The sequence below is a fragment of the Lichenostomus cassidix genome, chromosome 1Aa (genome assembly GCF_008360975.1).
Source record: "Lichenostomus cassidix isolate B80296 chromosome 1Aa, HeHo_3.0, whole genome shotgun sequence".
Taxonomy (NCBI): domain Eukaryota; kingdom Metazoa; phylum Chordata; class Aves; order Passeriformes; family Meliphagidae; genus Lichenostomus; species Lichenostomus cassidix.
This window is the reverse complement of record NC_139480.1, coordinates 404,651-430,303: the sequence shown is the minus strand read 5'-3', so window position 1 is coordinate 430,303 and position 25,653 is coordinate 404,651. Positions and strand designations below refer to the sequence as shown.

At 58.4% G+C, this 25,653-nt stretch overlaps 3 protein-coding genes across 6 annotated transcripts in view; 1 reads left to right on the top strand and 2 right to left on the bottom strand.

Moving 5' to 3' along the window:
• The window catches only part of PPP6R2 (protein phosphatase 6 regulatory subunit 2), a 57,052-nt gene extending 52,617 nt beyond the window's left edge, over window positions 1-4,435 (bottom strand). Inside the window, exon 1 of the mRNA XM_085080831.1 lies at window positions 4,292-4,435. The gene's annotated coding sequence lies outside the window, so the exon portion shown is untranslated. The remainder of the gene's footprint in view (window positions 1-4,291) is intronic.
• Window positions 4,436-4,791: 356 nt separating this feature from the next.
• Window positions 4,792-20,687, top strand: DENND6B (DENN domain containing 6B). Of its 3 annotated transcripts, XM_085080740.1 has the most exons (21): window positions 4,792-4,943; window positions 8,719-8,757; window positions 8,841-8,883; window positions 9,673-9,785; window positions 10,685-10,765; window positions 11,549-11,654; window positions 12,146-12,225; window positions 12,349-12,411; window positions 13,046-13,101; window positions 13,927-14,049; window positions 14,637-14,732; window positions 14,814-14,908; window positions 15,431-15,496; window positions 16,051-16,115; window positions 16,719-16,808; window positions 17,099-17,152; window positions 17,473-17,582; window positions 18,251-18,353; window positions 18,906-18,980; window positions 19,420-19,538; window positions 19,589-20,687. In XM_085080740.1, exons 1-21 carry the CDS (start codon window positions 4,809-4,811, stop codon window positions 19,590-19,592), a joined length of 1,716 nt encoding a protein of 571 aa, XP_084936866.1. In that variant the 5' UTR covers window positions 4,792-4,808; the 3' UTR covers window positions 19,593-20,687. The 3 variants fall into 3 exon arrangements, with proteins under 3 accessions (XP_084936866.1, XP_084936875.1, XP_084936858.1); XM_085080749.1 differs by having other exon boundaries at window positions 10,727-10,765; window positions 19,420-20,687; XM_085080732.1 differs by having other exon boundaries at window positions 19,420-20,687.
• An 820-nt stretch (window positions 20,688-21,507) lies between these two features.
• On the bottom strand, window positions 21,508-25,079 carry LOC146442988 (transmembrane protein 116-like). 2 transcript variants are annotated; one of them, XM_085080773.1, is made up of 12 exons: window positions 24,947-25,079; window positions 24,308-24,351; window positions 24,152-24,215; window positions 23,621-23,761; window positions 23,185-23,283; window positions 22,957-23,012; window positions 22,748-22,873; window positions 22,629-22,671; window positions 22,427-22,507; window positions 22,199-22,355; window positions 22,015-22,085; window positions 21,508-21,746 (listed from the first exon to the last, which is right to left on the bottom strand). In XM_085080773.1, the coding sequence occupies exons 1-12, from the start codon at window positions 24,989-24,991 to the stop codon at window positions 21,591-21,593; spliced, it is 1,083 nt and encodes a 360-aa protein (XP_084936899.1). In that variant the 5' UTR covers window positions 24,992-25,079; the 3' UTR covers window positions 21,508-21,590. The 2 variants fall into 2 exon arrangements, with proteins under 2 accessions (XP_084936899.1, XP_084936888.1); XM_085080762.1 differs by lacking the exons at window positions 24,152-24,215; window positions 24,308-24,351; window positions 24,947-25,079 and having other exon boundaries at window positions 23,621-24,100.
• Window positions 25,080-25,653: the final 574 nt, after the last annotated feature.

Genomic DNA, 25,653 nt, shown 5'->3' with positions numbered 1-25,653 from the left:
CAACGGGGACACGGCGACAGGGATCAGGGATTCCGGGGTGGGCGATCTGCGGCCCTCGGGGGTGGTCATGGCCTCGGGGAGAACAGGAGGAGGACGGGGACAGGACCCTGGAGCTGGGGGGACACGGGGACAGCAGAAGCCTTCTGTGGCCACTGCCTTCAGCTGGCCCCGGTGTCACTGCAAGGGGCACCCCAGAGATGGGCCCTGTCAGGGGACTGGGGGGGAACAGGGTCCAGTGTGTCCAGGGAAGTGGGGATGAGCATGGAGGAGGGAGGGAGGAAGAGTAGAAAGAGGGAGAAGCGACCCGGGGCTGGGAGAAGGGATCTCTGAGTCATGCTGGCAGCCTGGGCTCCTGGATTTGTCTTTGTCTCGTGGATAAACTGCTTTCCAAGTGCCAGCATCCTCCAGGAACCCAGCAGGACGCGATCCAATCCTTCATTCCAAAGTGAATTCCTGCCATGAGATTTACCGCTAAGCTGCTCTGCGCTGCTCTCGCGGAGTCCTTGACCCTGCAAATATTCCTGCACGTGGTTAAAGTTTACAGCGAAAACGTGGCCTTTGCCACGGGAAAAGATGGGCAGTTCCCATGGAATCATGGGATTATGGAATGGTTTGGGTTGGAAAGGAGCTTAAGGCTCACCCAGTGTCACCCCCCTGCCACAGGCTGGGGTTTGGCCATGGGGGTTGCCACAGAAATGCCACTAAAAGTGTCCCCCCTGACTAAGTGGGTAAAATTCCTCATTTATGGCCGTTTTTCCAGTGTGAGGGCTGGAAGGGAAGGACTCCAAGAAGTTATAGGGCACCCGTGTGGTAATTAGCACTTTGGTGGCCATTAATGAGGGAAAAAATAGCACAGCCTCAGGAGTATCACTTCCCTGTTTCATCTGTTGGAGGGAAATGGGCTTATAGAGCATTTTTTGTGGCTTATTGTGGCTTGTGGGGACAGGATGACACCATCCAAGCAAATTCCCAAATCTTCCAGCCGCCCCCAGAGCCTATTCCCATCCCCTGGAGCTCCAGGGTTGTACAGCCTGACTCCTCCAGCTGATTTCTAGAGTTCCAGCCTTGGAACAGCTTCCTTCTTTTCTGCTCCAGCCCTCTGGAACACACTAAAATACAGCTGAACTCGGGGCTTGGCAGCAGCAGGGGCAGGAGCTGCCAGCAGGGACAGGGACAGAGACAGGGACAGAGACAGAGACAGGGACAGACACTCCAGACCATGGTTGCAAGCCCTGGCTGTGGCACAGAGCAGTCGAATCCCACTGGGAACAACTGGAATCTCCTCCAGCACTGACACTGGAGCTGAGCCCAGGTGTGGCAGGACCAGGCTGGAAGGGGCTGGGAGCAACCTGGAACCACGGGAGGTGTCCCTGGCCATGGCAGGGGTGGCACTGGGTGGGCATTAGGGACATCTTCAATCCGAACCATTCCAGGCTTCCCTGGTTCTCTGGGTGTGTGCAGCCCCCGAGCACAAGGAGCACTCTGGCTGCAGGGTGAGCTCCCAGCTCAGGGAGCAGGGCATGAACCTGAGCCCCAGCAGGATTCCCAGCAGGAGCAGGAGCAGGATCAGGCACACGTCGGGTGGGAGGCTGCAGGCCCAGAAATAGGCTGGGGATGATGAAGAATTCTGGGATCTATTCTTGGCTCGGGATTGAGGCGTGATCTGGTGCCTCCAACAGGCATCAGAACAGGATCTCCCAGCGCCGCTTTGACATTAATCTGAGCAGCCCTGCAGGGAGCAGGGGAGGAGCTCTCCTCCCTTCTCCTGCAGCCACAGCCTCTCCCGAGCACACAGCGCTGCTGTGGGAGCTTTTCCAGAGCCCAGCATTTCTCTTTGGCTGCCTTTGGGCCGAGTGACCAGGCCTGCTTCAAGTCCCACAGCCCCGAGTGCCCCAGCAGCAGCCCAGCTGACATTCCCTGGCCTGCAGCACGCCGCACGTTCCTGGGGCTGCAGGGAATGTTCCTCCTCCCGGCTGGGGAATCCTATCCCGCCCAGCAGCGCAGAGGCACACAGGCATGCAGGAGTTAATTCTAGCCGGCAGGGGTTGGGCAATGTTGTGTTTGTGGCGTTGCTGGGGCGATGAGCAGCAGCAGCCCCAGCGCTGCCCTGGCAGCTCCAGCTCAGCCCAGGGCTGCACTCGCAGATCTGCACAGCCAGCCGTGCCCAAATATGGTGCAGCACCCACCAGGAGCTTCCAAGGCTCAGCCCGGCTCTGGGATCAGCTGGTTCCTGGGACTTAACCCTCAGCAGCGCCTCCGGAGTGGATTTAACTCTACCCTCTGGGAAAATCTCACTGCAGCTTCCCCTGCCGGGCACCAGCAGCACCCGAGCTGGTCAGAGCTCGACCCCAGCAGGAAACCAACCCGGATTGTCCCGAGATGAGCTCAGGAAAGGAGTCCTGAGATCTCTGGGCTTTGAACAACGGGAAATAAAAAATACTAGGGGGCAGGTCCTCAGTTCATGGAAACCTCCTCTGGAGCCAGGCTGGGAGAGCTGGGAATGTTCCCCTGGAGAAGGGAAGGATCCAGGGAGAGCTCAGAGCTCCTGCCAGGGCCTGAAGGAGCTCCAGGAGAGCTGCAGAGGGACTGGGGACAAGGCATGGAGGGACAGGACACAGGGAATGGCTTCCCAGTGCCAGAGGGCAGGGATGGATGGGATCTTGGGAATTAGGAATTGCTGGCTGGGCTGGAATTCCCAGAGCAGCTGTGGCTGCCCCTGGATCCCTGGCAGTGTCCAAGGCCAGGCTGGACATTGGGACAGTGGGAGGTGTCCCTGCCATGGTGGCACTGGATGGGCTCTGAGGTCCTTCCCACCCAACCCATTCCAGGATTCCTGGATTCTGTGATTCCACTTGCCTGTCCTGCCACATGACTCTGGGAAATTCTCTGTGAAGGACTGGGGATCCTGGGTGTGACTTTCTGCCCATGACAGTTCCCTGGTCAGGTACAGGGCTGTGTTTCCATTCTAATTTAAACCCTCCAGCCCTCACTTTTACACTTCTCAGAGGTTCTAAGAACTTTTATTGCCCTTTTTATTCACAGTCAATTTTGTTCTGCTGGGCCAGGCAGGAATGTTCATGTGGCTGCAGTGAAATCAGCCATGGGAGACCCCTGGCACAAGACAAAAACTGATTTTTATTGTGGGACAAAGAGAAACTGAGCAAAAAACTCAGTCCAGTATTTTTTATTCAGGTTATTGTTACATTTTCCTCTTGCCCCTCATCTGGCAGGAATCAGCTGTAAGTGTGGCAAGTGTAAATAAAGTGTTACAGGCTTTATTACAGGCCTGTAATAAATCCTAATCAACATTAATTAGCGGTTCACAGGACAGGGCAGTGTTTGTGTAAATGCAGCTCCTCTGCCCCCTGATCAGGGAGTTCAACAGGAGCTGAAACTGAACAAACAGCCCAGGGACAACCAAAGAAGTGGCAAAAATAATCAAACCCACAGCAGTGATGCTGTGGGAGGTCAGCAGCCTGGCCACAAAATTTCTGTGTGGGAAACAACTCCTGCTCCATGGAGCTGTTATGTCACCACACACTTGGGAGGTGGGAGGGGAGACCTGGTGGCACTTGGACACCTCTGGGCACTCTGGGATCATGGAATGGTTCAGCTGGAAGGGACCTCAAAGGCCATCCAGTCCCATGGGCAGGGACACCTTCCACTGGCCCAGGCTGCTCCAAGCCCTGTCCAGCCTAGCCTTGGACACTGCCAGGGTGAAGTTGTTCCTTCTCACGCCTTCTCTTTGCTTTGGTCCTGATCCTCCTCTGCTCCAGGACTGACCCTGGCAATAAATAACCCCCCAAAGTGCCTGGGTTTTCCCAGCTCCTCAGGCAATCAGCCACAAAACTGTGATTTATCCTCAATACTTCCCATTTCCCAGATGTCCTGGTCCTCGAGCAGGAAGCAGCTCATGCCATGGCCTTCACGTGCCTGAAATCCCAAAAATCACCTCGTGAAACCATCCTGGGTCACCTTTGCCTCGGAAACACCTCCTGTCCTGGCTCTGCCAGCACCCGGGCAGCTCCAGCCCTGGCATTGCTGGGGAACCCTCAATCCCGGGTAAACTGCCCCAAAAGGAACTGATGGCATTTTCTCACCTTTTGTGAACGCAACTGTGGCCTCGGGTGACTTCAGCAATAGAAGTCGCTTAACAAAGAGAGGAATTCTCATTCAAGCACGGGGTCAGCTTAGGCCACACAATTAAATGTGCATTAAGCAGGTGGCGAATACGAGTTACACCGTGGCGGGTTCGTGTAACTTCTACTGTAGAAAAGACGTCATTTTTAACCCCTCCGCGAGCTTGACTTGTGGAAACCTCCTCACGCCCGGCAGGGAACAAACGGCGTCTTTTTCCTAAACGGTGGAAGCGCTCCGTGGGTGTCTGGAGCTCCTAAAACTTGGGCCCGGGGGGGCTGCGAACGGAGGGCCGGGGAGGCTCAGAGCGGGCACAGCCGGGCCGGGGAGGCTCAGAGCGGGCACAGCCGGGCCGGGGAGGCTCAGAGCGGGCACAGCCGGGCCGGGGAGGCTCAGGGCGGGCACATACCGAGGCTGGGCGCTGAGCGGCGGAGCTGCCGTGAGTCCAGCGACCCCAAGCCCCTCAGAGGCAGCGGGGCGCCGCCATGACAGCTCCCCAGCCCCGCCCGCGCCGCTCTGCTCGCCCGCCGCCGTCTCGGTGGTGCGGGCGGCGCGCTCGGGACCTCCCGGCCGCCAGGGGGCGCGTTGTGGCGGGGCGGGGGCGCTGGGCGGAGTCCTCCCGGCCGGCAGGGGGCGCGGCGCGGGGCGGGCCGGGCGCGGGCGGCGCCGCCATGGACGCGCTGAGCCGGGCCGGGCCCAGGCCGCGCCGCGCCGCCGCCTCGCCGCTGCCCTGGGGCCGCTTCGCCGCCTGGATCGACTGCGTGTGTGTGGTGACCTTCGACCTGGAGCTCGGACAGGCCATGGAGGTGCGCCGGGCGGCTGGGGACAGCGGCAGCGCGGGAGGCATCGGGGCTGACCCGGGCGGTGAGGGATTGGGGTGTGGAGGGATGAGGGGTGGGGAGAGAGGGAGTGAGGGATGGAAAGGAGGATCGAGGATGGGCAGAGAGGGGATTAGGGATGGTGTGTGGGCACTGGGGGATCAGGGCTGGCGGTGTGGAGAGGGAGCAGGGATGGGCTGGGGCAGCGGACAGGCAGAGCAGGAGAGTCCCAGCAGAGATTTGGGGTGAGTGGGATGGGGGATGGATGGCTGAGGGGTGCACAGGGCAGGGAAGGGCCAGGGCAGCATCCGAGAGACCTTTGTGGATCCTTTCCGTGGAGCACAACCTCCCCAGGGTGACACATCCCATGGAGCCAGGCTGGGAGAGCTGGGAATGTTCCCCTGCAGAAGGGAAGGATGCAGGGAGAGCTCAGAGCTCCTGCCAGGGCCTGAAGGAGCTCCAGGAGAGCTGGAGAGGGACTGGGGACAAGGCATGGAGGGACAGGACACAGGGAATGGCTTCCCAGTGCCAGAGGGCAGGGATGGATGGGATCTTGGGAAGGAATTCCTGGCTGGGATGGAATTCCCAGAGCAGCTGTGGCTGCCCCTGGATCCCTGGCAGTGTCCAAGGCCAGGCTGGACATTGGGGCTTAGAGCAGCCTGGGACAGTGGGAGGTGTCCCTGCCATGGTGGCACTGGATGAGCTCTGAGGTCCTTCCCACCCAACCATTCCAGGATTCCAAACACACGGATCCCCAGCAGCCAGGGCAGGGAGGATTCCCAGGGAAGGGAAAGGAAGGTCCCTCTCTGGAGCAGAGCTGAGTCCCTTGGGCAGGATGGGAAGGGCTGGGCAGTTGTTCCCAGTTCCTGGAATATCCCGGTGCTGCTCCTGAAGGAGGGTTTGGGGAGTTTGGTACCTCAGAGGCTGCTCAGTGCTGCAAGGAAAGGCAGCAGGGAAGTGTGGATTTCTCTGAACCTGAGGATTCACCTCAAATTCCTCCTCATGTGTTGTGTGATTGTGGGAATTGCTCCCTCCTCTGCCTTTTTGAGGACATTGCTCTGATTTTCAGAGGACTGAGCCTTCCCAGTTCCAAACGCTGGAGCTTCCAAAGGGAATGGGAAGCGGGAGGGACCACACCCACCTGTTGCTGCTCCTTGTCTCGAATACTTGACTGTTTCTTCCCACTGGAGCCTGAAAATGAATTTAAAAAATCTCCTGCAGACCCAAGTTTCACCTGTTTGATCCTTTTTGCTGCAAAAGCAGACCTGAAATATCCTGGGAAAGAGAGGAATACTGGGATAATAATAATAATAACAGTGGAGGATTTAAAGCTCTGTGGTTGTGTTTTAATGTGCAGAGCTGAGTTCTCACCTCTCTGGGTTTCTGAGAAGTGGCCTCTGTGCATGAAGGATGCAGAATTTGGTTTGTTCATCCCTGGAAAGGAATTTTCCTTCTTTTTCTTCCTTTTCTCCCTTTGCCTGAATAAGTTTTGGTGGGAAAATGTTCTTCATGTGGCAAAAGTTACTCAGGAAAGCTGAGAACATCTCAGTGGGGAGGACACAGCCCCTCTGCCCCTGTTCCTCTGGAAAAACATTGTGGATTTCTGTTCTGGAAGGAAGGGGAAGGAGCAGGGATGAGACAGTGGAAGGGAGGCCAGGAAAAGGGGAATCTGTGAGGGTTTGGGAGAGATCTGGGAGAGCCAGCTTAGGGGGTCTGGGGGTACAAACTTGGGGTCTCTGGGGGTACAAATTATGTGATTGAAGTCCTTTTGGGCTGCTCTGGAGATATCCAGGGACATTTACACATCCAAAGTTCCTTTTTATTTGCCTTTTTTTTTTGGCTTTTGGAAAATTGTAGTGACTCGGATTCCTTCTGGCTTGGATTTGGAGTTTTAATCTTTTAAAAATTAAATCTTTGCTTGCTGATATCTCCCCACCCCAAAACAGAGAAACATCAGAGTTAAAGAGGAAGCAAAGATGTGGAATCCCAGAGGGATGAAGGTTGGAAAAGACCTCCAAGCTCATCATTCCAACCTTGGAAGTTAAAGCCTGATTTTCCAATGATTTTCTTGCAGAAAGATCCCCCAAAATCCATCAGGAGAAGCAGAAGCCTTGTCTGAACTCCTGCTCCGAGTTAGGCAGCAGATGTTGAAGAAAGCACAATTCCTGGGATTCCCGGGTTCCTCATGGGTCAGGATCAGCTGGCCAGAGCTCCCTGCTCCTGCTCTGGCCGTGATTCCCTGGGAATTAACAGGATAAATGTTTCACAGGGATTAATTAGTCCCAACCATGGGAATGGGTTTGGGGTGCTGATGCAGAACAGGGGAACTGAATCCTCGGGGTGATCCCAATCCCAATGCTCCAGCATCCCAACCTTCCTTCTCCATCCTGCCTCCTCCCTGCAGCTGCTCTGGGATCATTTTGCCTCTGGATTTCCACAGCTTTTCCCTCCCAGGGCTGCTCTCAGCGAGGGCTAATCAGCATCACTGTTAATTGGGAATTTGGCTGGCGCGGCTGGAGCGCCGCCCTTGCCAAGGGATCCGCGGGAATTGTCAACTGGGTGAACTTGCAGCCCCTGGCACGGAGCCACCCGGGCTATTTATAGCCTGGGAAGGAGAGTCAGGCGCTGATTTGAGCTCCTGATTGGAGAACCAGCAGCCTCTGGAGCAGAATTCCTGAGGCTCAGGGCAGAGCTCTGGCACAGCCCAGCCTGTGCTGGTTCTGCTCTGCTCCACTGCAATTCCTGCATTTCCCAGTCCCTGAACGCTCTGGGGAATCCCTCAGGATGTCCCTGTGCCCTGTGCTCAGGTGAGACCTCACCTGCAGAGCTGCTGCAGGGCTGGAGCTGCTCTGGAGCCAGGCTGGGAGAGCTGGGAATGTTCCCCTGGAGAAGGGAAGGATCCAGGGAGAGCTCAGAGCTCCTGCCAGGGCCTGAAGGAGCTCCAGGAGAGCTGCAGAGGGACTGGGGACAAGGCATGGAGGGACAGGACACAGGGAATGGCTTCCCAGTGCCAGAGGGCAGGGATGGATGGGATCTTGGGAAGGAATTCCTGGCTGGGATGGAATTCCCAGAGCAGCTGTGGCTGCCCCTGGATCCCTGGCAGTGTCCAGGGCCAGGCTGGACATTGGGGCTTGGAGCAGCCTGGGACAGTGGGAGGTGTCCCTGCCATGGTGGCACTGGATGGCTCTGAGGTCCTTCCCACCGAAACCATCCCAGGATTCCCTGACTGTGGCTGCTGTGGTCTCCAGGAATTGTCACAACCACAGGCTCAGGCTGGAAAAGCTCTCCAAGATCATCAAGTCCAACACTGATGGAATTCCTCCCTCACAGGGGTGTTTTTCCAGCCCTGGCTGAGCCCTGCAGTGCCACCCTGCAGTGCCACCCTGCAGTGCCACCCTGCAGTGCCACCCTGCAGTGCCACTCCTCATCCCACCAGCCTTTGTCCAGCTCCATTCCCAGCCTGTCCCTGCTGTGTGTCCTGTTCTGCTCCCAACAGATGTTTGCACATCTGGAATGCTCCCAGAGGATTTGGGGCTGTTTGTTCACTCCACCATCAGTTCCCAAGATAAACCCTAAAGTAGCAGCCTTTGGGTTTGTCCCAAATGCACATCAAACCAGGTTCTGTGACAGGTCAGGAGTGTGAATCATCCCAGGAATGTGGGATTTGTTTTGGGATTTGCTGTGGGATTTGCTGTGGGGTCTTTGGGGTCAGGGGGGAGCAGTTGTGGGGCACAGGGGCTGACAGGCTCTGCTCTCTCTGCAGCTGGTGTATCCCCACGACTTCAGGCTCACCGAGAAGGAGGTAACTAACTGCTCTTCACTCCCGTTTTTCCCTCCTTCGGGAGCAGCTCTGGGTGGATCTCACTGGGCATTGGTTTTTTGCAGAAAACAAGCATCTGCTACCTGTCCTTCCCAGACTCCTACTCAGGTAGGTGACTCCAGGGGGGACAGAAGTGTCCCTGGGGAGGGATGAGCCATCCCTGGGATGAGGGGACAGCAGGGAGCACCAGGGGCTCCTTGTGCTGATTGTCCCTGTGCCCTGCTGGGGGAGGAACCTGTGCTCCAAGGAAATTCCAAAGGTAGCCAGGAGGGTGAGTCCCCAGGGATGGCAGCTGTCACTTTCCTGGATTTGGGAATGACCAGGGAAGAGCAGGAGCTGGGGTTGGGACACTTCCCAGCAGGAATGTCCCCAAACCTGTTTATAAATCACTAAGTTTTGTGACAATGAGAAATAAAAGACAATGAGAAATAAATCTGCTCATCCAGCCTGGCCCTGGGGCTTTAAGGGTTGGGGTTTTACACTTTCATGGAATCCTGGAATGGTTTGGGTGGGAAGGACCTCAAAGCCATCCAGGGACACCTCCCACTGTCCCAGGCTGCTCCAAACCCCAATGTCCAGCCTGGCCTTGGGCACTGCCAGGGATCCAGGGGCAGCCACAGCTGCTCTGGGCACCCTGGACCAGGGCTTCCCACCCTGACAGGGAAGAGATTTTTCCTGTAATTGCTTTTCCCTTTTCCTTCCCATTATCCTTCATTTCCTTTCCTTTTCTCCTTTCCCTTTCCCTTTCCCCTCCCTTTCGGATTTCTCCTCCTTGGTTTCTCCCCCTGTCCCTCCCCATTCCTGGCTGCATTTCCCCACAGCCCCATCCCGGTTGCAGTGGGGTCATTCCCAGCTCCCAGCTTGTGTCCCCTGTCTCCTGTGCTGTCTCTGTCCCAGGTGGCCTTGGGGACACCCAGTTCAGCTTCCGGCTGCGGCAGGCCGGGGGACCCCGGAATTCCCCATTCCAGGACGATGGGAAGTACAACCGGGAGGCCCCGGTGACGCTGCAGGTGGGTCCTGGCACGTCCTGCTCCCACCTGCCGGGGGAAAAGCCAAGGATTCCATGGATTTGGTGTTCCTGTGGGAAACACTCCTTTCCTGTGTCTGTGGGAAGAGTGAGGAAAGGAGGATTCTGCACGGGGATTTCATGCCAGTGCTCATGGGGAGGGAGAGCAGGAGAGGGAATGGGATTGGGGGATCAAAGATGGGAATGGATCAGGGGGAGAGGGAACTGAATTTAGTCAGGGGGACCTGCAGCTGTTGTGGGAGATGGAGCTGAATTAGGGAGACCCCAGTTCCACTGGGAGAGGGAAGGGAATCTGGGAAACCCCAGGTATTTGGGAGAAGAACTGAATCTGGGGGATCCCAGCAGTGCTGGGAGAGGGAACTGAGGCAGGGGCACCTTCCACTGTCCCAGGCTGCTCCAAGCCCCAATGTCCAGCCTGGCCTGGGACACTGCCAGAGATCCAGGGGCAGCCACAGCTGCTCTGGGAATTCCATCCCAGCCAGGAATTCCTTCCCAAGATCCCATCCATCCCTGCCCTCTGGCACTGGGAAGCCATTCCCTGTGTCCTGTCCCTCCATGCCTTGTCCCCAGTCCCTCTGCAGCTCTCCTGGAGCTCCTTCAGGCCCTGGCAGGAGCTCTGAGCTCTCCCTGGATCCTTCCCTTCTCCAGGGGAACATTCCCAGCTCTCCCAGCCTGGCTCCAGTTGCATCCCCATGGAAAGCTCTCTCGGAGGGCTGTGCTGGAGGCTGGGATGTGTCAGAGCAGAGGGGGTGGCTCAGAAGGGGTTGGTGGCAACAGGGCTGGACTGTCCCTCACTGTCCCTCTCTGTCTCTCTCTGTCCTTCTCTGTCCCTCTCTCCATCCCTCCCTGTCCCTCTGTCCCTCCCTGTCCCTGTCCCCGCAGCGAGAGGCCGCTCACTATTTCGGCTACGTGTACTTCCGGCAGGTCAAGGACAGCTCCATGAGGAGAGGCTACTTCCAGAAGGTCAGTGCTGAATCCAGAATCCCAGAATCCCTGAGGATGGAAAATCCCTCCCAGCCCAAGCTGTGCCCCATGCCCAGAGCACTGAGTGCCACCTCCAGGAATTCCCTGGACACCTGCAGGGATGGGAACTCCAAACCTCCCTGGGCAGTTCCAAGGCCTGACCACCTTTTCCATGAGGAAATTCCTGCTGATGTCCACCCTGCCCCTCCCCTGCCTGAGGCTGTTCCCTCAGGTCCTGTGCTGTCCATGGGGACGTGTCCATCCCAGCAGTGTCCTGAGCTCTGTGTCCTGCACCTCCAGGAGTTCCTTTCAGACCGCTGCTCATGCAGAAATGAGTTTTTCCATCTCCACTAAACCAGTGAATTTTGCGCTGAACCAGTGGGATTGCTCAGGGAATGAATTGTCACACTCGGATGAGATTTTGACTCAAATGGCCAAGTTTTGCTCCTTTGTCCTTCCCCAGAATTCCTTGACTTGGTTTATCTGCCTAATTCCCATTTCACGAGTTGTTCCTATGTGCTCCTCCACCTGAAATGGTTTTTGGAGCTTTGAACCCACCAGAGATAGATTTTCTTTTCCTCTCCAGCTGCTCTTTTGCCAGGCCATGCTCCCATCCCCAAATCCTGCCTCACCAGCAGCCAGCAGGAATTCCACCCAAGTGCTGCTTGGGAGCTGCTCCATGCATTTTATGTTGTGTTTTTTTAACTTTATCCCTCCCCAAGCAGCACCAAAATGTGCGTTGCTGGGGTCAGGGGGTTCTGATCCCAAATGTTCCTTTCCCAGTCCCTGGTGCTGGTGTCTCGCCTTCCCTACGTGAACCTCTTCCAGTGCCTGCTGCAGCTGATCGCTCCGGAATACTTCGACAAGCTGGAGCCCTGCCTGGAGGCAGGTGAGCTGGGGGGAAGGATTCCAGCTTGGGATTGCAGGGCTGGATCCTGAAAAACAGCTGGAATGCTCCAGATGGCTTCATTCTGGAGCAAATTCCAGCAGGGAAGAACTTTCTCTGTCTTCTCTGTCAGGGAAGTGATAAGCAGGTGGGAAGGGAGGGGATTGGGCTGTCGGTTTGGATGCAGGGCATTCCCAATAATGCAGGGTATTTCCAAATAGTGCAGGGTTTTCCTGAGGAATGCAGAGTATTCCCAAATAATGCAGGGTATTCCCAAATAATGCAGGGTATTCCCAAGGAATGCAGGGTGTTCCCAAAGCCAGGAATCTGCTGTGCCTCTGTCAGACCTTTATTGCCTGGGTCATTTGTCCTGTTTTGTCAGCTCTGGGAACAGGGTTTGCCACGAGCCAGGGGGATGTGTGAGCTGGGAACAGGGAATAATTCCATGTGCTGGATTTTCCCTGAGGTGAATATTTTCCCCTCCCTGTTCTCAGTGTGCAATGAGATCGACCAGTGGCCACCCCCAGTGCCAGGCCAGACACTGAACCTGCCCGTGATGGGAGTTGTCATCCAGGTATGGATGCTAAACCACTGCTCACTCCACATCCTCCCTGACTTCTTCAGTCCAACTTTTGGAATTGGGGAAGTTCCTGCTGCCCCCATCCCAGGGTGATCCCTGCTCTTGTTTGTGCTGCAGGTGAGGATTCCATCCCGGGTGGATAAACCAGGATCCAGCCCAGTGAAGCAGTGCAACCAGGAGGTGAGAGGGAGGAGGGTGGCAAGAGCTGGATCCTGAACTCATTCTGAAATCCAGGAAAGGATCCTGAATCCTGGTGGGAACCCCTTTGGATTGGGGTCAGGGTGGTCTCAGTGGTTCCAGTCCAGGCTCTCGTGTCTGGAGTCACACAGGGTTTTCACTCATCGTTCCCCTCACTTTTCCTGGGAATTCAGGCCCTGCTGGGTCTCCTGCCTTCACCTGGGAGTTGTTTGGATTTGCTTCAGTTCAGTTCTTTGCTTTGGAGTCATTTCCCTGTCCCTTTTCTCTGCTGTGACTAACACTGGTTTGGAGCCACACCTCTAACCCTGCCTGGCTCCCTCTGTGTCTCAAACTCTCTCCCACCAGAGGGAACTCTGGAAAATAAAGCAGCAGATGTGGGCAGCCACATCTTTCCCATCTGGGAAAGAAGGGATTCTTCCTTAGTTTATAGGCACAGAAATTAATTTTGGATTGAATGCTGCATCCAGCCCTGCTCCTGCTCACACCTCAGGGTGTGACCCTTGTTCCCTGCTTTTTGTGTTCCCTGGTCAGTGTAGGTGGAATTCCAGCAGGACTCTCCCATCTCCTCACAGGTCACTAACAGTTACTAACGGGCTTCTCTCCCTTCCTCATCCAGAATCTGTTACCAGCCCCCCTGGTTCTCCCCAGTGTTCATGAGCTGGATCTGTTCAGGTGAGAGGCTCCTCCCAACCCTCTCCCTCCACCTGCCTCCCTCTCCCTGCTGGGAGCATCCCATCAATCGGGGGAATGGTGCAGAATCAAACACTGCTGAATTCCAGGGATTCATTTGGGACTCTGGGCAGGGTCTGAGCTGAGGGTTGTGCCCTGGGGTAGGGCTGGGGACCATCCCAGCCAGATCCAGCACTGCAGGTGCCATTCCCATGTCCATCTTCTGGAATTCAGGGCTGTTCTGCTTTCTCTGACTCACTGAGAGCAGCATTTGTCCATGGAACCTCCTGAGGTTTAGCAAGGCCAAATCCAAGGTGCTGCACTTGGCTCAGGGCAACGCCTGGGGTGGATCCAGGCTGGGAATGAGCAGCTGGAGCAGCCCTGGGAGAAGGATTTGGAGTGCTGAGGGTGAGAGTTGCACCTGCCGCAGCCCAGAAGCCCCAGTGCTGGGCTGATCCTGCCCTGTGCTCAGGTGAGACCCACAGCAGCAGCACCTGGAGCTGCTGGAGAGGGTCCAGAGAGGCCCCGGAGTGACAGGGCTGTCCTTGGATGGGCTTTGTGGTCCCTTCTTCCCACCCAAACCATTCCAGGATTCCATGATCAACAGGCTGCTTTGCTTTGCTCACAGCATTTCCTTTCAACTTGTTTCAAACAATTGAGTGACAGCCCAGGGAAAGACACCTGAATTCCGTCGTGGAATGACAGAAGTCCATCCTAGATCTCAAATTCCCAGATGGAAGCACATCTGGGGGGGCTGCAGGCCACAGCTGTGTGTGGTCTGTCCTGAGCTACCCCTCTGACCTCAGCCTGTCATTCCCATCATCCCAGGTGCTTCCAGCCAGTGCTGATCCACATCCAGATGCTGTGGGAGCTGATGCTGCTGGGGGAGCCCATGGTGGTGATGGCACCGTCCCCAACCGTGTCCTCTGAGCTGGTGCTGGCCCTCACCAGGTGCTGCCCTCGGGGCTGGGGGAAAAGGGGATCAGGGGGACCTTGTGGCTCTGCACAACTCCTGACACGAGGGGACAGCCGGGGGAGTCAGGCTGTGCTCCAGGGAACAGGGACAGCAGGAGAGGGAACAGCCTCAGGCTGGGCAGGGGAGGGGCAGGGTGGATATCAGCAGGAATTCTCTCTTGGAAAGGGAAGTCTGGCCTTGGGAGGGGCTGCCCAGGGAGGTTTGCAGTCCCCAGCTCTGGAGGTGTCCAAGAAAGGCCTGGAGGTGGCACTCAGTGCTCTAGGCTGGGGACAAGGTGGGCATTGGGCACAGCTTGGGCTCCATGGGCTGGGAGGGCTTTTCCAACCTCCATGACTCTCTGCCATTGTCACCTCTGGCAGGACAGTGCCCTGCTCCAGACCCCATCCTGGGTGCCCTGTGCCAGCCCCCTAGTGACTGTGCCATGCCCAAGGTGACTGTGCCATGCCCAGGGTGACTGTGCCAGCCCCCTAGTGACTGTGCCATGCCCAGGGTGACTGTGCCATGCCCAGGGTGACTGTGGCACCCCCGAGGTGACCATGGCTGTCCCTGGCTGTCCCTGCAGCTGCCTGGCCCCGCTGCGGTACTGCTGCGATTTCCGGCCCTACTTCACCATCCACGACAGCGAGTTCAAGGAGTACACCACGCGCACCCAGGCCCCGTGAGTGCCCCAGCCCTGCCACCCCAGGACACCCCAGGGACACCCCGAGCCACCGGCACTCAGCCTGTCCCCTCCTTGCAGGCCCAACATCGTCGTGGGTGTCACCAACCCCTTCTTCATCAAGACCCTGCAGCACTGGCCGCACATCCTGCGGGTGGGAGAGCTGCGCATGTCGGGTGAGCTCTGCGTGTGGGGGGCTCGGGGTGTGGGGGGCTCGGGGTGCTGGGAGAGCTGGGAATGGAGCTCTGAGGGGCTGGAAAAACAGCTGGAAGTGGCAGGGAGCTCCATGGGGCTGGAAAAGCAGCTGGAAGCTGGCAGGGAGCTCTGGGGCTGGGATTTCCTCACAGCTGGAAAAGCCCAGCAGCTGCAGCAGCTCAGGGATGTGCAGGATGAGCACAGAGCTGAGGGCAGGGTGTGTGGAGCAGGAATCGCATCCACAGGAGGAAAAGCCCTTCCTGGGCAGGAAATCAAGGAGAAAGGTGGAGGGAGAGAGAAAACTCCTCACCTTAGTGAACTGTGAGGCCAAGGAAACCCTGAGGATGAGGAGCTGGTTTTTAGCACATCCTCACTGCAGAATTCCGGCAGGGAAGGGAGCAGGGGTTGCTCTGAGGGTGGAGGAACCAGGGCAGGGTGGATGTCCCCAAGCACACAGTCCCATGAGGAAGGGACAGAGCCTGAGTTGTCCCCTCTTGTCACAGGAGACCTGCCCAAGCAGGTGAAGGTGAAGAAACTGGCCAAGCTGAAAACGCTGGACACCAAACCAGGTGAGCTGAGACATTTCCTCAGGCATCCTTGGTGAGGTTTGCCCTTCCCTGGAGGATTTGGCAGCAGGAAATTGTTTCCATTTCCTTTGCATCCCAACAAATGTCTGTGGTGGTGTTTGCAGCTCTCACTGCTGATCCTGAAAACACTGCACAAAAAAATGCCAAAATCAGCCCATAGGACATGGAAATTTGAGATTTTCCTGGGTTTATTTTGTGGATCACAGCTGCTTCCAGCTGCTGGGGGAGGCAGGAATGTGCTCACCCAGACACAGCTGAGCATCCATCCCAGGCCTTGCCAGGAGCTGCTTCCAGGGAGTTCCCTCTCCAGGAATTTATTGCAGGAAGTTCCTGGAGGGTTTTTTGTGCCCTTTAATGCTGCTGCATTGACAGTTCCATCATTTCCTAGTGGTTTGTAAATGATTTTTGGAATTCCACATGGAGCTGCCAGGGTTTGTGCTGAGATCTCAGCCCTGCACTCTGCAGCAGCACCTAAATAGCCAAAAATGTGTTTCTAACTCCTGGTTTTGTCCTGATTTTGTGGTTTTCCCATCTAGGAATCTACACTTCCTATAAAACATTCCTTCACAAAGACAAAACCCTGATAAAAAGGCTACTAAAGGTAAGCACTTCCCACTCTGTCCTGGCTGGGAAAACTGTGCCAAGAGCTTGGTTTGAGCAGACAGAGCTCTCCAAAAGGAGCAGAGTTTACAGTTTGGGATGATTTAATCTGTTTTCCATTTTAATCTGTATTTGGACATGTTTATCATGGCAGGTTTAGGATTTTTCACTTGGTATTAAAGATTAAATCCTGGTGCTAACAATAAACTGAGTGGGAATAATTGATACCAAAAAAAGAGCCTGGGAAAACCCCAGATTTTGTGTAGTGAAACTTGAAATTTTAATACGTTTGAGCAGAGAGCGGAATCTGGATTTTGGGGTCTGCACTTTGGGGTCTGGATTTTGGGATATGGATTTTGGGATCTGAATTTTAGGGTATGGATTTTGGGGTCTGTACTTTGGGATTTGCACTTTGGGCTCGGTGCTTTGGGATTTTGGGCAGTGCTTCAGGCTCCCTTGGCTGCAGAGCTGCAGGTTGTGTGTGACAGTGGGGGGACATTTGAGTGACTCCAGGCTCTGTATGTGACAGGGGGTGGCACCTGGGTGACCCTGGGCTGTGCCAGTGGGTGGCACAGGTGACACAGGTGCCCCGCTGTCCCTGCAGGGCATCCAGAGGAAGCGTCCCTCGGAGGTGCAGAGTGCTCTGCTGAGGAGGCACCTCCTGGAGCTCACCCAGAGCTTCATCATCCCCCTGGTGAGTGGGGGGACACCAGGGGACAGGGGGACACAAGGGCAGGAGCAGCACAGACCCAGGAGCAGGAAATCCTGGAATGCTTGGGTGGGAAGGACCTTTAACCATCACCCAGTGCCACCATGGCCATGGCAGGGACACCTCCCACTGCCCCAGGCTGCTCCAAGCCCCAATGTCCAGCCTGGCCTTGGACACTGCCAGGGATCCAGGGGCAGCCACAGCTGCTGTGGGCAGCACAAGAGGCTCCTCAGCTGTAATTTACTGCTTTTGTGTTTGTCTTTTGTTGTTTTTAGGAGCATTACATGGCCAGCCTGATGCCTCTGCAGAGAGCCATCACCCCATGGAAGGTAAGGGGATTTTCCCAAAGCTTCTCCTTCCCTCTGGGATTGGGAATGGTTACAGGATGCTGGGAACACACCTCCCCCATGGGAGGAAGCGGTTTTTACTCTAAAAATTTAAAAATAAAAAAACAAACCTGAAAGAACCCCTGGGATTGATGTTCCCAGGAGCTGAACTGTTGGGAATGTCTCAGGAACATCAGCCTTGGGATGTTCTTATCCTGAGTGCCTCATGCACCTTTTCCACTGGGAGTGCAGCCCTCATTTTCCTGCTTTTTTTGGGGTTCTCCAATATGGATTTCCCTGGACTGATGGTGTTTCCTGTGCAGAACCCTCCCCAGATCCGCCCGTTCTGCCAGGAGGACTTCATGAAGAGCCTGGAGCACGCTGGGCCTCAGCTCACCTGTGTGCTCAAGGGGGACTGGCTGGGGCTCTACAGGTGAGAGCTGGCAGGGAGTCCTGGATCCACCCCAGTCCCCATGGACAGCAAACCCTGGGGAGCGCTGAGGGAGCTCTGGGGCTGCTCAGTGCAGAACTCATCCGTGGATTCACTCAGGGTGGTCAGGGAGAGCAAATCAGGGGCAAAATCAGCCCTGGGGTTTGTGTGCTCCCAATGAGTGGAGTCCCTGCAGGGGTTTGTCCAGGGTTTTCCTGGGTCCTGAATGGGGTGGAGAAGATAATTGGTGCAATAGGAGTGGGAAAATCCAGAGGTTGATACCCAGGGAAGGAAAATGGGAAATGCACAGAGATGGAGAATGGAAAATACCCCAGAAAGGGAGCAGAGAAAATAATTATAGAATTATGGAATTATGGAATGGTTGGGTGGGAAGGAAACTCTGAGCCCCTCCAGGGACACCATGGGACACCTTCCCCTGTCCCAGGCTGCTCCAAGCCCCAGTGTCCAGCCTGGCCTTGGACATTCCAGAGATCCAGGAACACCTACAGCTGCTCTGGGAATCTGTTCCATGTCCTGCTGTGTCCCACAGCCAGCTCCAGGTCCTCCTGTCCCCTCCCAGGGCCACCTCTGGGGCACAGCGTGGGGCTGTTGATGGGATCATCCCCGTGGCTCCCTCCCACAATTCCAGGATTCCTCACCTCTCTCCACAGGCGATTCTTCAAGTCCCCCAATTTTGACGGCTGGTTCCGCCAGCGGCACCGCGAGATGACGCAGAAGCTGGAGGCTCTGCACCTGGAGGCCATCTGTGAGGCGGTGGGTGACAGGGACAGGGCTGGGGACAGGGCTGGGACAGGGCCAGTGAGCCCTGACAGCTGTGTGACGTCCCTCTGGCCCTTCCCAAACCAGGCTGGAAACGTCAAGGGCTTTCAGTTTATTTTATCCCAAATAATGGGAAGAAATTCTTTACTCAGAGGTGAGGAGGCTCCAGGAAGAGCTTCCAGCACATTCCAGTGCCTAAAGGAGCTCCAGGAGAGCTGCAGAGGGACTGGGGACAAGGCCTGGAGGGACAGGACACAGGGAATGGCTTCCCAGTGCCAGAGGGCAGGGATGGATGGGATCTTGGGAAGGAATTCCTGGCTGGGCTGGAATTCCCAGAGAAGCTGTGGCTGCCCCTGGACCCCTGGAATGTCCAAGGCCAGGCTGGACATTGGGACAGTGGGAGGTGTCCCTGCCATGGTGGCACTGGATGGGCTCTGTCACTCTGTCAGGAATGACTAGGAGAACTCCCCTGCTCACCTTTCCCTCAGGCTTTCCTTAGGGGAATCCCTTGGGAAGTGTCCCTGAGGGAAGCCACTCTCTCCTCAGGACATTGTGGCCTGGATGAAGGACAAGTCTGAGGTGGAGATTGTGGATCTGGTGCTGAAGCTTCGGGAGAAGCTGGTGAGTCCCTCCTTCTCTCAGGGAGGGAGAAACCTGGGACATGGTTCACACCTGGGCCTTGGAAAACCTCCTTCTCCTCCCTGGAGAACTGGGAAACTCAGGGAAGTTCAGTGTTGATGTGAAATCCTCAGAGCTCTGAGGATCCAGGGAAGTTCTTGACCTCCTGAGGTTCAGCATTTCCTGCCTGGTTTTATCCTGAGCTAAAGCAGCCACGTGCCAGAGCGTGGGGCAGACAGGAAAGGCCTTGGAATGTGTGAATTCCCAAGGGGAAAGTGTTGGGATGTGTGTGAGGTCTGAAGGGGAAAGGCCCTTGGAATGTGTGTGTGAATTCCCAAGGGGAAAGGCCCTTGGAATGTCAATTCCCAATGGAAAGGCCCCTGGAAAGGGAGAATTCCGAAGGGGAAAGGCTTTGGAATGTGAGAATTCCCGTTTCCCACAGGTCAGAGCTCGCTGCCAGCACCTGCCCGTGAAGGAGGAGACCCTGCAGAGGGTGAGTCTCTACATCGACACCATCATCGGCTCCCTGCCCGAGGACCTGCAGGCTGTGCTGCACCACCCCTGAGCTGGGATGGCTCTGGAGCAGGACAGCATTCCCAGCCTGCTCCCACCTGAGCTGGGATGGCTCTGGAGCAGGACAGCATTCCCAGCCTGCTCCCAGTCTGATCCAGCCAGGATCCATGGCACCCGCAGGCACTGCTGCCCCCAGGGCTGGGAATTGTCCCCAGCAGGCCAGGAGGTGACCCAGGGCTGTGTGGGGTCACATCATCCACGTCCACACTTGGATCCTCAGCATTCCCACAGCCCCATCCCGCCTGGAAGCAGCGGGAGCAGCCCTGGAGGGGCTGTGCTCAGGACAGCTCCCAATGAGGATGAGAAGGTGACAATGTTGTCCCTGGACAGTGCTGGGAGCAGCAGGAGGAAGAATTGCTGGATGTGGAATGCTGCTCTGTTTCTCCAGGGCAGAGCTGGAGGAGGGGCTGGAGCATCCACAGGGATCAGGGCTCCCTGGAGTCCTGGGAATGGCTGCTGGGAAGCCCCAAATCCCATTTATTCTGCTTGAAAATCCAGCCTGAGCTCCAGGGACATAGTGGGGTGGAGGGAGAGCTGCCATCAGCCCCTTCCCATTAAAACCTGGAGCCTTTGCCAAGCAGGAATGCCGGGAATACTTGGGAATGCTGCTCTGCCCTGCCTCCAGAGGCAGCTCCTGCACTGGAATCCCTTCCTGCCTTGGGAATGGATTTGCTGCTCCAAAACTACATTGCACCACCCAGGGCTTCATCCAGAGCTGGAGTTCTAACCTAAAAAAAGGGGTTTGGGAAGGATGTGGCAGCCTGGAGGGGTTGAACTCAGTAGCTTTGCATGGGGCAGGATTTGGGATTGTTCTGCCCTGAGCTGGGGCAGCTCCCAGAGCTCCCAGTGCTCCCAGTGCAGGCTGCGCTGTTTCCATCAGTCCCTGATTGCTCTCGGGGCTGGGAAGGGGCTGGGGGGCTCTGAGGGGACTGAACTCTTGAATTTCCCCTCTGGAGCCAGGCAGGAGCAGCAGGAGGCTGCTGGGTGTCCCAGTGCCTCTGGCCTTGCTGGAGTAAGGAATTCTGTGCAATATCCTTCGGGATGCTGTAAATCCTGTACATATCTGTGTGTGTCCTTGCAGGCCCCAAATCCCCTGGAAAGCAAGAAATCTTAGCTAAAAAAAACCCTGGAGCCAAACTGGGTCCTGGTTTGGAGTCTGGGGAGGTTTATTGGGGTGGGAATGGTTGTCCCTGCTCCTGGTGGTCACTCCTGGCCATCCCGGTTTTCCAGAGGGTTCCTGGCCTGCACCTGCCTGTGGCTGGGTGTCCCTCTGCCCTTCCCGAGGCACGAAATCATGGAATCATTTGGGTTGGAAAAGCCTTGGAGATCACTGAGTCCAACCATCCCCAGCACTGCTGAGGCCACCACTACGCTGTCCCCAGGTGCCACATCCCCATGGCACTGTGATCCCTGCAGGGATGGGGACTCCACCATCATCTGATAGCTGTTCCTCAGCAGCCCAGATTTCCTCCTTCAGGAGTTTTCCCTCCCAGGGATGTATTTTTAGCTTTGCATTCCTCCCAAGGAGGCCACATCCCAGCCATCCCAGCTCCTACAAACCTATTGTCATGGAATCCTGGAATGGTTGGGTGGGAAGGACCTCAGAGCCCACCCACTGTCACCATGGCAGGGACACCTCCCACTGTCCCAGGCTGCTCCAAGCCCCAGTGTCCAGCCTGGCCTTGGACACTGCCAGGGATCCAGGGGCAGCCACAGCTGCTCTGGGAATTCCATCCCAGCCCCTCCTGGGATTCTGTGCTCCATCCCTGTGGATCTGCTGTGCACGGAGCAGGGGGTGGAGGTTGTGTGGGACACTGCCCAGCCCCACCTGTCCCCTCCCCAAACCCCTCCAGGGAGATCCTGCTGGGACACTGGGACAGTGGAAGGTGTCACTGCCATGGCAGGGGTGGCACTGGATGAGCTCCAGGTCCTTCCCACCCAAACCATTCCAGGATTCTCTGAACAGCTGGGAATGTGGGCTTGGGCAGCCCCAGGGAGCAGAATGAGGAGGGGGCTCAGGGAACAGGATGAGGAGGGGGCTTAAGGAACAACCCCCAGAGAGTCGTCGTAGAAAGCCTTGAGCCCCTCTGAGTTCTGCAGAGAGCAGCTCCGGGTCAGCACCTCCCGACGGAAGTTCTCCCTCATCCAGCCGTAGACCAGGCTGTGCAGGAATCCCTGCAGGGACACGCTCAGGGCCTGGGGGACACGGGGACACTGGGTCAGGGCTCCGTGTCCCTGCAGGGACAGCCCGGGCGGGGTGGCACAGGGACACGGCGGGCTTTCCCCTTGTGTGGCTGATTAAAGCACATCCAGCCCCAGGCAAGAGCCAAGGGGGAAACTCCAGCCCCAAAGCGGTGGGAAGAGCCAGGCTGGGCCCAGGGCTGTGTCCTCACCCTGCCCCGGCTGTCCCCAAGGGCTGTCACAGCTCCTGTGTGCCATGGGGACAAAGAGGAGCTTAACTCACCGTGGACACGTAGAGGGCAAAGAGCGAGGCAGGGCTGATGCTGGTGAAGGAGAGGATGGTGAGGAGGAAGGCTGTGGGTGAAACACAAAAGGACGTTTCTCGGTGGGACACCCCGGTGTGACCCTGCAGGACTGTGGGACACCCCAGTGTAACCCCGGGGGCTTTGAGACCTCCCCGGCCTTGCCTGGCGTCCAGCAGAGCAGGAACACCAGCTGGAAGGACTGGGAGGCTCTGCTGACGCCGCGGCCGCTCCTGTTCCCAAAGCCGCCGTCCCTGTTCAGGCTCAGCAGCGGCACCGCCGCGTTCCCCCGGCACCGGAGCCGCACCCGCCGGTACAGGAGCTGGGGATGGGCGGTTCGGGGGTCACAGGGGAACTGGAGACCCCCCGGGACCCCCAGAACCGAGACCTCACCGAGCAGCAGCCGAGCACCAGCAACAGGTACAGCAGGAAGATGATTTTCTCCTCCAGCCCCGCGTTCTCCACACCGCCGGACTGGGAGGCGACGGGAGATGAGCGCGGCCGGGACCAGCGACCCCCGAGCCCCGCGGAGCCCCCAGAGCCCCCCGGGCCCTCAGGAAGGCTGGGCGGGCAGCGAGGGAGGGGCAGCGCCCACCTGGGAGCAGATGTCCTTGGCTGGGTGAATCAGGAGGAGGCAGCTGCAAGGACAGAGGTGCTGCTGGTGGTCCCGAAGCCCCGCGGGTCCCGGGGCAGGCCGGGGCGGAGGGGTCGTACCTGGAGCAGTACAGGCTGAAGGTGTCGTTGGAGCCGCGGCTGTCCCAGGGCACCAGCGGCGCGATGTCGGTGACGGCGGAGCCGCGGGAGAGCAGCTGAGCCAGGAGAGTCAGCGCCGGCAGCAGCCTGGGGAGCGAGGGAGGGATGGATGTGAGAGTCCCGGGACAGCCTGGCACGGCCGGGGCGCTCCGGGCAGGACTGGCACCTACCAGGCCACGATGTAGGGAACGCCGTGCCAGGCGCTCTCCAGGCAGCGGCTCCGCTCCTGCGGGAGAATCGCCCTGAGCCGCGGCTGGAGCGGCAGCCGCAGCCCGGGGTGTGGCCCGCTCCGCCAGGACGAGGGGAACCCCGAATTCCCGGGAGAAGGGGCTGCTCTGGATCCCCCCGGGAGCAAGTGTGGCAGGATGGCTCCCGGCTGTCGCGGGCGGGACACAGACCTGCAGCGCTGCCGGGGGCCTCGCTCGCCCCCCCAGGACGGTGCGGTGCGACTCGAACGCGTAAACAACGAGCATGAGGAACGAGACGGAGTAGAAGGTCTGGGAGAGGAGAGGGAAAGGAAAAGGGGATCCCGCTGTGTCCAGAGCCCCCAGGGTACCTTCCACATTCCCTCTGCTACCGGACATCCTGCTGTCCCCCTGTCCCCTCCCCTCATCATGCTCTGCACCCCGACATCGTGCTGTCCCCTGTCCCCTTCCATGTCCTGGATCATGTGCTGCACCCCGACACTCCGCCATCCCCCTGTCCCCTCCCTCCTCGTGCTCCACACCCCGACACCCGCCCAGAACTGTCGCGGTGCCCACCCCGCGGAGGGGACCCCAGGACAGTGTCGCCAGGACACTCCAGCAGTGACAAGTCGCAGCAGTGTCCCCTCACCGTGGTCAGCATCCGCCCGTAGGGACAGGCGGCGTAGGCGGGCACGGAGAGCGGGGCGGGCAGCAGCGGGATGGTTCCCGTGCCCAGCAGCGCCGTGGCGGCCAGGAAGTCTGCCAGGGCCAGGAGGAACAGGGGGCGCAGCTGGGGACAGAGCGCCGCGTTAGCTCTGCTGGCAGCAGCCCCGGCAGCGGCCGCGACCCCCGGGAGCTCCCACGGCCCTTCCCAGGGTGGGCGCGGCTGCTCCCGGGGGCCGGAGGCTGTTAGGCATCCCGCACCTCCTGCCCCTCGCCCCAGGGCTTTAAACCCAGCGTTGGCCCCGCTTTGCCTCGGGCTGGGCTGGGGACAGACGTGTCCCTGGGAGCCGGTGACACCTGGATGTGGCAGCATTGCCAGGAGCCGGTGACACTCACCTGGTATGGCATCATTGCCTCTGCCAGGAGCCAGTGACACTCACCTGGATGTGGCAGCATTGACACTGCCAGAAGCTGGTGACACTCACCTGTGTATATCAGCATCGCCGGTGACACTCACCTGGATGTGGCAGCAGCGCCCCTGCCAGGAGGTGACAGCGAGGACGGATCCGCTGCCCAGGAGGCTGGAAGGGACAGGGGCGGTGGTGAATGTCCGGGCAGAGTGGCTGCCACTCCCAGGTGCCAACCCCGGGCTAGGGACAGGGACAGGACCCACCTGAGCAGCGCGGCCGGGAGGGTGATGCCCGTCAGCACCAGGACCTGCGGGAGGCACGGAGCGAGCGCGGGCTCGGCCAGTCCGGAGCGCGGCCACCCCGAGCCTCAGCCCCCCACGGCACGGGGCATGTGGAATCCCTCGGCACGGCCCGACTCGCTCCCTCGGCCATCCCTGCCCAAGCCATGCCCAGGAACCCCAGCAAAGGTGTTTCCCGGCACTGGCGGGGGGAATGGAAAGCCCACGGCAGGTTCCTCACCCCCCCTCGGCGGTGCCTACACGTGGGGAGTTCGCTGCTTCTTCCTGCCGGGTTTTCCTGCCGGGATCTCCTCCTCAGCACCCCGCTGTCCCTCGCCCGGGGCTGGGCAGCGCCGAGAGGCCGCGCCGGGAGCGGATCCCACTGGAGCCGGGTGGATTCCGGGCCCGGGAGTGAGCCGGGAGCAGCGGGGCAGCAGCCTGGCCAGAGCCGCTCCGACCCCAGCGACAGCCCTGCCCGGATGTCACCCCTTTGCTGGTGGCCGCCTTGGCCTGTCCCCAACGCTGCCCCAAATCCCGCGTGGGGAGCCCCTCGGGCAGGATTTACCGGAATGGGAATGCAGCTGAAGCTCAGCTGAGGCTCTCCAGAGCTCCCGCACCCTTTACCTGCACATCCGACAGAGCCGGGGGCTGTTCCGGTGCTTCGGCCATGGCCGGCGGTGGCAGCCCGGGGGTCCCGGGGGGTTCCCGGCTCTTCCCGGCCACGGCCCGGGATGGATGGACTGGGAGCTGAAGAAGCTCCCGCTGCTGCTCGGCTCTGTCCACGCCCTCTGCGGGACACGGACACGGCCCAGCCGGAGGAACCTGCCCGGCCGGGGCAGCAGGAGCTTCCCAGAGCAGCAGCCGGCTCGGTGCCAGCCCCGGGAGAAGGGAGGGATCAGCCCCGGGCGCGGGAGAGCCCGAATGAGCGCTCGGATAGCCCTGGGCACATTGGGAATGAGGGAAGAGTGAGGGAGAGCAGCTGGGAGCTCCTTGTCCTGCTGGAGAGCCCAGAGAGACCCTGGAGCTGCTCTGGAGCCAGGCTGGGAGAGCTGGGAATGTTCCCCTGGAGAAGGGAAGGATCCAGGGAGGGCTCAGAGCTCCTGCCAGGGCCTGAAGGAGCTCCAGGAGAGCTGCAGAGGGACTGGGGACAAGGCATGGAGGGACAGGACACAGGGAATGGCTTCCCAGTGCCAGAGGGCAGGGATGGATGGGATCTTGGGAAGGAATTCCTGGCTGGGATGGAATTCGCAGAGCAGCTGTGGCTGCCCCTGGATCCCTGGGATGTCCAAGGCCAGGCTGGACATTGGGGCTTGGAGCAGCCTGGGACAGTG

Coding starts and splice junctions, on each gene's coding strand:
- LOC146442988 (XM_085080762.1), bottom strand. CDS start 24,007: ATGCTGCCACATCCAGGTGTCACCGGCTCCCAGGGACACGTCTGTCCC. Junction 22,672..22,747: donor TTCAGCCTGTACTGCTCCAG/GTACGACCCCTC, acceptor CTGTCCTTGCAG/CTGCCTCCTCCTGATTCACC. Junction 22,086..22,198: donor CCTGCTCTGCTGGACGCCAG/GCAAGGCCGGGG, acceptor TTTCACCCACAG/CCTTCCTCCTCACCATCCTC.
- DENND6B (XM_085080740.1), top strand. CDS start 4,809: ATGGACGCGCTGAGCCGGGCCGGGCCCAGGCCGCGCCGCGCCGCCGCC. Junction 9,786..10,684: donor AGGCCCCGGTGACGCTGCAG/GTGGGTCCTGGC, acceptor CTGTCCCCGCAG/CGAGAGGCCGCTCACTATTT. Junction 15,497..16,050: donor AACGCTGGACACCAAACCAG/GTGAGCTGAGAC, acceptor TTTCCCATCTAG/GAATCTACACTTCCTATAAA.